General features: G+C 36.6%; 2 protein-coding genes across 3 annotated transcripts; one reads left to right on the top strand and one right to left on the bottom strand.

Annotated features, from left to right (window-relative positions):
- Positions 1–12: 12 nt before the first annotated feature.
- LOC100175153 (serine palmitoyltransferase 2) lies at positions 13–1,804 on the bottom strand. Its single transcript, XM_009863839.3, has one exon. The coding sequence runs from the start codon at positions 1,719–1,721 to the stop codon at positions 213–215; it is 1,509 nt and encodes a 502-aa protein (XP_009862141.1). The 5' UTR covers positions 1,722–1,804; the 3' UTR covers positions 13–212.
- Positions 1,805–3,334: 1,530 nt separating this feature from the next.
- On the top strand, positions 3,335–9,316 carry LOC101243268. Of its 2 annotated transcripts, none has more exons than XM_026838188.1 (5): positions 3,335–3,756; positions 4,093–4,237; positions 4,616–4,722; positions 4,792–5,072; positions 8,986–9,316. In XM_026838188.1, the coding sequence occupies exons 1-5, from the start codon at positions 3,505–3,507 to the stop codon at positions 8,999–9,001; spliced, it is 801 nt and encodes a 266-aa protein (XP_026693989.1). In that variant the 5' UTR covers positions 3,335–3,504; the 3' UTR covers positions 9,002–9,316. The 2 variants fall into 2 exon arrangements, with proteins under 2 accessions (XP_026693989.1, XP_009862142.2); XM_009863840.3 differs by having other exon boundaries at positions 3,338–3,756; positions 4,792–5,084; positions 8,998–9,316.
- The last annotated feature ends 858 nt before the right edge of the window (positions 9,317–10,174 follow it).

Consider the following 10,174-nt stretch of genomic DNA (forward strand, 5'->3'; position numbering starts at 1 on the left):
TAAAAGGTACAGGATAAAGTAGGAACATAATCAAGTAAATAAATTTTGTTTCGGAAAGTAATGGTAAAATATCAATTTCTAAATACACTTGCGGCTCGGTACTAATGATTTGTTATCTTAATTGCCGCTCATTGAATTTGTTTGGCTTACAGTTCAATATGCAATAGAAGTTATTTTAAACTAACGGGTTTCATGTACAAACTGGTATATATTTAGGCAATTTTCTTCTTGGAGTATTTCATCTGCAGCAGGTCACTTATATCACTTATAGCATCCAATGCATCTTGTAGTTGTTGTTCAGTCAAAGCAGCAGAAATGCAAAATCGAACCCGAGACTCTGCTATAGGGGTGGCAGGGAACCCTACCACTACAACTCCAAACCCACGTTTCAACATTTCACGACTAAAAGCTCCCAGCTTTGTAGGAGCGTAGATCATTGCAGGAACCACGGGAGAATCATCGTTGCCATAAACAATGTTGCCCAACTTCTTAAGACCTTGCCGGAACATTCTGCAGTTGTCAGCGAGTTGTTTGATTCTTCTTTTACCTTCATCAGTGGAGGAAATAATGTGCAGACTTGTTATGATCTGCTCGCAAACAGGAGGTGACATGGAGGTTGCATAACATGCAGAATGTGAGTGGTATCTAAGGTGCTCTACAAGTGCTCGGGATCCGGCAATATACCCTCCTGCTGCCCCGAAACTCTTTGTAAAGGTTCCCATCATAATATCCACTTCTCTGGGGTGGATTCCAAAGTATTCAGTAACCCCTCTACCCCTTGAACCTAAGGCTCCAATGCTGTGAGCTTCATCCAGAAACACATATGCTTTGTATTTCTTTTTCAGCTCTAGTATGCCAGGTAGGTTCACAATAGATCCTTCCATGCTGTAAACTCCTTCAACAATAATCAATATCTTCTTCCAGGGCCTATGGGTGCGTGGCTGGCCATATACAACTGCATCTCTAAGTTTGCTCTCCAAATCTTTCATATCGTTGTGTTTAAAAACTCGGATTTGTGCCCCGGATAGTCGACATCCAAGCACAAGTGAAGCATGATTCAAACCATCGCTTATAATGAGGCAACCCTTAGACACAAGACAGGGAATATTCATTGAATTTGTAGCGAAACCCATCCCAAATGTAAGACATGCCTCCACGTCTAAATATTCCGCCATCTTTTGCTCTAATTTAACATGAATATCTAAGTTACCCATCTCTTTTCTTGAGCTGCACACCCCCACACCATACTTTTCAATTGACTCGATTGAAGCTTCAGCACATGGACCATCATTTTCAGCAAAGCCTAAGTAATTATAGGAACCGAGATTCACCACATTTTTCAAAACTTTTCCAGTGTATTTAAACATCCATCCTGACTTAGAGAACTGTCTTTCTACTATGTCAATCACAGGACCTGGTACACTGCAAATTGGACGATTAAACACGTCTTGTATTCTGTTGTAAATATTCCTTGTATAAAAACTTTCAAAACTTGCATAGAGTGGGACAAAATCTTTCATATCATTTGCTTCTGTTGATGCGTGTGTCTTTTCGAATCCGTGTCTTCTTAGAAAATCTCTTAAAAATCCAAAGACGATCATTATGCCATAGTTTATGTAAGTTACTACTGCAATATACAGCGGCGTCGATTCAAAATCCTCTTGAAATCTTTTACGTGGAGGCTCATCGTGAATTACGTTACCGTTCCTCAGCGGTTTCATAACTGTATTATGTGCAACAAACTGCCTACATTTGCTATAAAACAGCGATTTAAAATAGTTAAACACAGACACAAAACGCCCACTCAAACCATCAACCGTGCCGACCAATAAAAAACAGCTATTACTTTTACGCTGCGGTTTCTGAACAAGCCCCTTCTCCTAACTTTCTATTGTATTGCCAACGGCAAAATGGGCAGGTGTACTTCTCTAGGGTGGGGAAAAGTCAATATCGTTATCCTAAAAAGAGAAGGGCTTCTGCTAGAAAACACAGTTTAAAATAAACGACAAATTATCGTTTAGCGGTCACGATCACAAGCTGTCACATGATTTATGTTTTGTTCAAATATTGTAAAATCTGTGTCAGCCTGAACTCTAGCGCCACCACACTGAAAATTATTTCATTATAAAACAGTCATAGATTGTAAGGTTTATTTGAAAGTATTCGGAGAAACTGATCCTAATCCTGCAATATTGATATAAAGAAAACGACTATAGTCTGTTTGGTATGGGTTACATGTGCTTTAACTGGTCTGTAACAAATGTAAGCTGTCAAAATGAGCACGATTGCGTTTGACGGATTATACCACTACGTCTATTTAATTAAAAACAGCGTACACACGCTGCGGATATACGTCAGACGACGGTAGGTCTTGCATTTCGAAGTACCGTTGCATAAAACTACTGTGAACGACTAGCAAATGTGCTTTATGTTTCAACTTCGGTAATTATCGTTTTGAGTCTGCTACCATCACACTACTTCCCCACACACAGTGTACTATGCTACCATTAAAGGTTATAGGTTGTCCAAATTGTAAAAGATACACAAAAAAATGTGAAAAGTCCGTATCTCTACGACTCCCATAGACCATTAATTGTTCAAATTACGATCCGGATATTTAGATATTATGTGCTTAATGTGTCCCCAACCTATTACTATTATGATTTCTTTTGTAAAAACTTTTTAAACTTGCATATAGAGTGGATTCTGTTGAGGCGTGCGTCTTTCAATGTGTGTCTTTCGAGAAAACCTGTTATAAATCAGTCACACGGGATATACTGTTATATCGAACTGCGGTGTACGACCGGTGTCCTGATACGTTTATTTCGACCGTTGAATTTGTGCCTGCCAGTCCTGCGCATGTAACGCGACTGCGAATGCGCAGAAGGTCGAAAAAAATAAGAGACCTATCAAATATGTTTCGGGTGGAAAACGGTCCGGGGCCAAATATGATTAGAAACATTTTTCATCGTTTTAAGGAACATTTCCTGCCATCTATTCTATACTGTTGACGTCGCTCTAAAGATAAGTTGTTGTTGTTCAAGTTGAAAGACGGTTGGGAAACGAGCTTCCTTGATTATAACCTACCTAAAAAAACATCTAATTATAAAGCGAATGATGCGAGAAGCGATGTTTACTCTCGGAGTTCTTACTCTCATTGGGGCGTATGGTGGATACAAGGTTTACCAAAACTCAGCAAGTATAAGAGGTTGGATCAACGCAGCAATGACAATTGGTTCAAGTTCTAGTGACTATGTTTTGTGAAATTGTTGGCCAGCATCTGGCGTTTAACTTGGCAGCAGAGCAACAATATTGACTTTCTGTTATTATAATGTAGGTGTTAATGTGTTACGCATTGTTTGTTTGTAAAACGCGCATAAATATACGGTTACTCATTTACCGCGGACACCACGCTGTTTGAAGACTTATCAATGTACGTTGGAAACGTTCAGGTGGAGACCTCAAACTTTTATTCGTGCTTAATGTTTCAACCGGCGCTTTAAAATGAAGGTAATATATGCTGGCTTCGCAAAAACTGGGACTAAAACCATGGGAGCCGTTTTCCGTGAGTTTGGGTACAAGACGTACGACTGGATTGAAAATTCTTGGTATCTTAGCGACGATTGGACGAAAATACTGGAAGAAGGAGGAACGGTGGAAGATTTTAGAAGAATGTACAAAGGTGTGGACGCTGTAGTTGATGGACCTTGCTTTATGTTTTGGGAAGAAATATTAGAAGCTTTCCCGGATGCGAAGGTATAGCCATTTTTATTGTGTTTGCTTACAATTATCGAATACGTAGTTTGTGTAAAGTATGCATGCTTATAACTAAGAACCAACTACTATATGATTTGATAATGTGTGGTCTTTAGACTATTGCTGGTTGTTTGTTTATGATGTATTGCACGTTGGGGTGAGATAGTGCATGTTTTTATCTTATTTTATCGTGTCATTTGATAGTAAACAAGGAAACTATGAACGAGTCTTTACGACTTCTATTATTGGTTAAAAACACAGCTAAGAAGTATGGGGTGTTATATGTGCCATATTGTTATCCATCTTACCCTAAATACATTAAACTTCGATCTACAGATAATCTTTTCAAGCCGAGACGAAGGCGATTGGGTACGAAGTTTAACGAAAACTTTAGATGCTCTTCCATCCGAGCCTAAGTATGTGTTAATGCAATCTCTATCTTATTCTGGATGGAAGCATTTCGAATTTACCTCAGCTTGTGGTAAGTTAACGAATTTTCAATAAAGTGTTTTGCTTATATAGCCGGAGGGGGGAAGACGGGACACGTTTAGCACAAAATATCCAAATATCGTGATCGTGTTTTAAACAATTAACAACGGTCTATGGGAGTCTTGAGAATACGGTTTTGAAATTTGTTTACCACCAAATGAGATGAAAAAAAACATTTTTTGTTTACTACCAAATGAGATGAAAATATAGTATGAAAATGTGTATCATCTTCCCTCCACTCTACTATACATATATGTATTGAGACAGAGTATTCATCCACACAAAATAAATTACCTTCGTTTATTTAATAATTCAGGTAAAAAGCTCTGGCCTAGATAGAACGTAGAGTGGTTAAACTTTTGTCTTTTAGTGCAAATGGAACTTGGTTCAAAACAGAAGTGGCCCTGGTCAAACTGTCAGCACAACGAAACGGTTTGGAGACGAATGTACAGAAATCACAACGCTTGCGTTTTACAAGTAAGACTTTATTGTAAACAACATAATCATTTTATTGCATGGAAATCTGAAACTGACTGTAACGATTAGAATGCACCAAAGAAACAATTGTTGGTTTATGATTTTAAAGACGGTTGGGGACCTATCTGTGAATTCCTGGGAGAAAAAGTTCCAGACAAGCCCTTCCCGCACGCCAATATAGGAGCTTCTATTCTTAAAGATTACATTGAAAACCATCCAATTATGAAGCGAATGATGCGAGAAGCGATGTTTACTCTCGGGGTTCTTACTCTCATTGGGGCGTATGGTGGGTACAAGGTTTACCAAAACCCAGCAAGTATAAGAGGTTGGATCAACGCAGCAATGACAAGGTTCAAGTTCTGGTGACTTGTTCATCACAACTCACATACAAATTGCATGCTGTTTTATTGGCCTGCACTGCACAACTATTCACACATATTTATTAGTGTAACAGGTAAATAAGATGCATGCACTCATTTATTTAAATACGCAGAAAAATACATAATAGGGTAGGGAAAGATAGGGCACCTTTTCATTATATTTTCTCGTCCTATTTGGTAGTAAACAAAGAACATTTAAAGAATGATAAAATCGTATATTCTCGCAACTTCCATAGACCGTTGTTAATTGTTAAACTCAATCAGGAAATTTGGACATTATGTGCTAAAGGATTCCCATCTTACCCCAACCTACTATAATATTTGTACATTGCACCGTGTGTGTTTTAGTTGCACCCGTTCCGGGACGCTGGCTTCGGGGTATTTGTATAGTCTGTTGCTAAAGTTTTGCGCCGTGCCTTGCCTATGGGGACATGGCGTTTTCATCAGCTTGTTCACTATTAGTTCTTAACTTGCTTTGTTACTGTGTCGTTGTGTTATCGGGCAGCTGTCTTTTGTCAGCATAAGTTATATTGTACAAGTCGATTCAAGTGTTTTTGCTATATGCGATGAGCCAAGATCGTGTTATGCAGAAAACATATAATGACGCGATTAGCTAATCTCGTAACATATATTCGCCTCGAGCATATAAACATAATAGCAATGTAACTTTTCTAAGTGCAGGTTCAGTTATTAACAGTGCGCACGTTGAGCAGTTGTTATCTGTATTTATAGTGAAGTGGAGGAAGACGGGACACCTAAATATCTTGGTTGTGTTTTAAACAATTAACAACGGTATATGGGAGTCGTGAGAAAACGGTTTTATAATTCTTGAAATGGTCCTTGTTTATAATCAACTGGGACACGAAAATAGAATGAAAAGTTGTCCCATCTGTCCCCACCCTACTATAGTTTCTTGGGACAAGATGGATACCGTTAGCACCTAAATACCATATTTTCTGATCGTATTTTTACCACTTAGCAACTCTCTTTAAGCTCCGTGAGAATACGGTTATATAGTTCTGTAAATTGTTTTTGTTTTGTACCAAATGGAACAAGAAAAGAGAACGCAAGTATGTCTCACCTTACCCCAACCTTACCGAAAAATACAAATTACAAAAATTGGTTTGTTAAAAACATATCTAGAGAGCCAAAGTTTGGAAAAGCAGACATTAGTAGCGCCGACCGTCTGTTTGTTATCTATGTACATAAGCAGGTTATTTTGTAGTTCATATTATTGTATACAAAGGTGGGGGAGATAGGACACTTTATTACTCTATATTCTCGTCACAATTGGTAGTGAATAAAAAATCAAAGAATTATAAAAGCGTATCCTCAAGACTCCCATAGACCGTTGTTAATTGTTAAAACACGTTCAGGATATTTGAATATTATGTGCTAAAGGTGTCTCTTCTTTCCCCACTCTACTATGTATTAGTTACTGCGCCAAGTAGGCTGCTCCTACCTGCGGAAACACTCAGAGGTAAAGCTGTACCAACTATTTTGTAAAAGTCTTTGATATAAATCTACTTGTATTCCCACAGATATTTCCCACACAACCAAGATCCATTTAGAGTAGCTGGCAATATCTTATGTACCAGTTCCAATATTTTTATTGCCTAAACGTGATGTAGGTATGTAGTCTGCATAGGTTTTATCACTCGCTGTCTGCAATGCTTAACAAGCGGTTTGTATTTACACAAAGATATAAACGGTCAAAGTTACTGATTAACTTGGCGCTTTTTAACCGTATGGTTCAAAGTTATTTAGCCTATTTAGGTTCTGATAGGGTATAGACGGCACAGTGTAGCAAAATGAAGGTAATATACGCTGGCTTCAGTAAAACCGGCACCAAGACAATGACGTCCGTGTTTCATGAGTTTGGATACAAGACATATGATTGGCTTGAGAACTCGTGGTATCTTGGCAAAGATTGGAGGAGGATAATCAAAGAAGGAGGAACAGTGGAAGATTTTAGAAGAATGTACGAAGGTGTGGACGCTGTGGTTGATGCCCCCTGTTATAACTTTTGGGAGCAGATTTTGGAAGCTTATCCGGACACCAAGGTAAAGTTTTTCTTTGTAATGCATGGACAATTCAGACAAACCATTAGTGATCAGTTCTTGTTTAGCTTTTTGCCCAACAGAAATATATGACCACGGTGGCCAAAGCGTCTAATATATTTGCTGTTTTATCTTAGTCGTAGATACGGATATAGTTATGTTATGTATGTTATTGTAACATCAGTCTCAATAGCAAAATGTATGCACTAACGAATTAAAACATCCAAACCGAACTCCACATCTCCAAGCTGTATGTATGTTAACGTAACAACCGTCTATTTCCTATATAGATAATTATATCAATTCGTGAAGAAGAGGCTTGGTTGCGAGCTTTGTACAAGCAAATTGACTCAATGGAAAAAGATCCAATATACGTAATGATGCTGTTGTTGTCTTATTCAGGCCGGAAGTATTTTCAGTACACCCAAGCTTGTAGTAAGTGTTAACTTTTTCCACGGGAATTTGTTGAATATTCGTGTTGTGTAAGATGGAACAGTTAGCACATAATGTCCCATTTTTCCAATTGGGATTTTAACAATTAACAATACTCATTTAGAGTTGTGAGGATACGGTTATATGATTCTGTAAATAAACTTGTTTAATAGCAAACGAAACGATAAAATAGGGTGAAAATATTTTATAGCTGCTTTCTCAATAATGACAACTCTCTCAATAATGTTGTAATTAGCATAAAGTGCATTGTCTTAAACAGGCCAGTTAAGGTAGCAGCACCAAGCTACGAACTGTACCTCTGGTTTAGAGACGAGCACTGTGACTAAAGGCCTACGTTGAATTTTTTTATCTTTTAAACTTAATGCCAATCATTTTGAATACAGGTTTAGTTGCTATAGGCAACCCTCCCAGCAGTTGGCGTTGGTTTACAGTAAAGAACGGGATGAATTTTAAGAGATTGTATCGACTCCATAATAACTATGTGTTACAGGTAAAATATAACGAGTGTGGCAATGTATTCTGAACGTTTTTCGCTGGCCTACTTGTTTATATTTTTCATATACAGTAGGGTGGGGAATACAGGACACCTTTCACAAATAATATCAAAGTATTTTAATCGTGTTTGATCGTGTTTTACAGCGGTCTATGGAAGTCATAAGAATACGGTTTTATAATTCATCAAATGTTCATTGTATACTACCAAATGGGTCAAAAAACAGATTGTAAAGGTGTCCCATCTTTCCCCCCCTTACTATATTTCCTGAACATCCTTCATTGTGGTACTTGTTCATATTTGTCGACTGCCAATCAACGGCTTAAGTAATGAAATTTAAAACGATTAAAATCGTCAACAATTCTTTTTTTCAGTCCAAATTTTGAAAGAAGTATTACAAAAATAAGTGTTAAAATTTGTAATTTTAAACAAACGTTATTAAATCATTTTTAGGGCATAAATTTTGTGGATTAGGCTAAATAGTCCGCTTTTAAGGTTCGGAGCAATTTTAGTTGCTATATAACTATGCCATTTAACAAATAAGCAAGGGTTAGAAGCAAATTTGCAAGTATGCGTTAAATTTACGTTTAATATAGAAAGCACCAAAGAAGCAATTGTTGGTTTATAATTTCAAAGACGGTTGGGGACCAATCTGTGAATTCCTGGGGGAAAAAGTTCCAGACAAACCATTTCCACATGCTAATATTGGAGCTTCGATAATGAGGGAATACATGGAAAACCATCCAATTATGAAGCGAATGATGCGAGAAGCGATGTTTACTCTCGGAGTTCTTACTCTCATTGGGGCGTATGGTGGGTACAAGGTTTACCAAAACCCAGCAAGTATAAGAGGTTGGATCAACGCAGCAATGACAAGGTTCAAGTTCTGGTGACTATGACTTATTACGTGGGTTGTTATATATCAGTGGTACTTAAACTTTTATGTAAGCCTTACCTAATTAACATAAATGCTAATTAGATTTACCCCCAATTTGTAATATGACCCTCATTTATTAAAAAGCGAAAACAACTAATTACATCAGTTAAACTTAATGCGACAGATGCGCTTGCTTTTTGGCAACGAGTTGTTCAAACCTAGAATAGTAAGCCACAATAACTACAAATGGCACAATTTTTCTGTCCCGTTTACAGACGTGGATTTTGATTGCTAGCTCATTTACCCCCTAAATACGAGGAATTTACACCAGTTTAAAAAATGCTGTTATACATGGTAGGGTGGGAAAGATATGACACCTTATCATTCTATTTTCTTGTCACATTTGGTAGAAAAACAAAGAAAATTCTAATAATTATAAAACCGTATACTCACAACTTCTATAGACCATTGTAAAAACATTGTTTAAATTTTAAAACATGATCAGGATATTTAGATATTCTGTGCTAAAGGTGTCTCATCTTTCCCACCCTATTATATTCTTGAAGTTCATGGAATGTTTTGAATAAACACAACCACATCATATTTTGCTTGTTGTAATGTGAAATATTTATAAATGTGATTCACCAAAAATAAATACATATAAATATTTAAAGTGTATTTGATTTCTCAGAATACACAATTCAACCCATGTTTAGTTCATGTTTTACCCAAATTTGTATTCATGCTTTGTCTATTTTTTCTTATTTTATATCCGTATTTTGTCCAAATTTTTGTACAATATTTTTATCCATGTTTTGTCCAGATTTTTTCCCATGTAATGTCAAAAACTTGTCATTTTTTGTCTATGTTTTATAAATATATTTTGTTCAAATTTTTTCCATGTTTTGTTTGAATTTTTATTTTAATTACCATTTGCTTTTTTAATTATTATTTTTTTTCAAACTTATGTCCATGTTTTGTGGAAATTTTTATCCATGTTTTGTTCGATTTTTGATTTATTTTAACATTTATTTTTCCATGGTTTGTCTATTGTATGTCCAAACTTATGTCCATGTTTTGTCCAAATTTTGTTTAAGTTTTGTCAAACAATTTTCCATTTGTTATCCAAATTTTGTCAATATTTTTATCCATGTTTTGTGGAAATTTTTATCAATGTTTTGTCGAAATT

Source organism: Ciona intestinalis, chromosome 1 (genome assembly GCF_000224145.3).
Source record: "Ciona intestinalis chromosome 1, KH, whole genome shotgun sequence".
NCBI classification, from domain to species: Eukaryota; Metazoa; Chordata; class Ascidiacea; order Phlebobranchia; family Cionidae; genus Ciona; species Ciona intestinalis.

What these genes read in the sequence shown, in the direction of transcription:
- LOC100175153 (XM_009863839.3), bottom strand. Translation starts at nt 1,721, where the DNA reads ATGAAACCGCTGAGGAACGGTAACGTAATTCACGATGAGCCTCCACGT.
- LOC101243268 (XM_026838188.1), top strand. Translation starts at nt 3,505, where the DNA reads ATGAAGGTAATATATGCTGGCTTCGCAAAAACTGGGACTAAAACCATG. An exon ending in AAGCTTTCCCGGATGCGAAG is followed by an intron (nt 3,757 to 4,092) that starts GTATAGCCATTT and finishes TTCGATCTACAG; the next exon opens with ATAATCTTTTCAAGCCGAGA. An exon ending in CGAATTTACCTCAGCTTGTG is followed by an intron (nt 4,238 to 4,615) that starts GTAAGTTAACGA and finishes TTTGTCTTTTAG; the next exon opens with TGCAAATGGAACTTGGTTCA.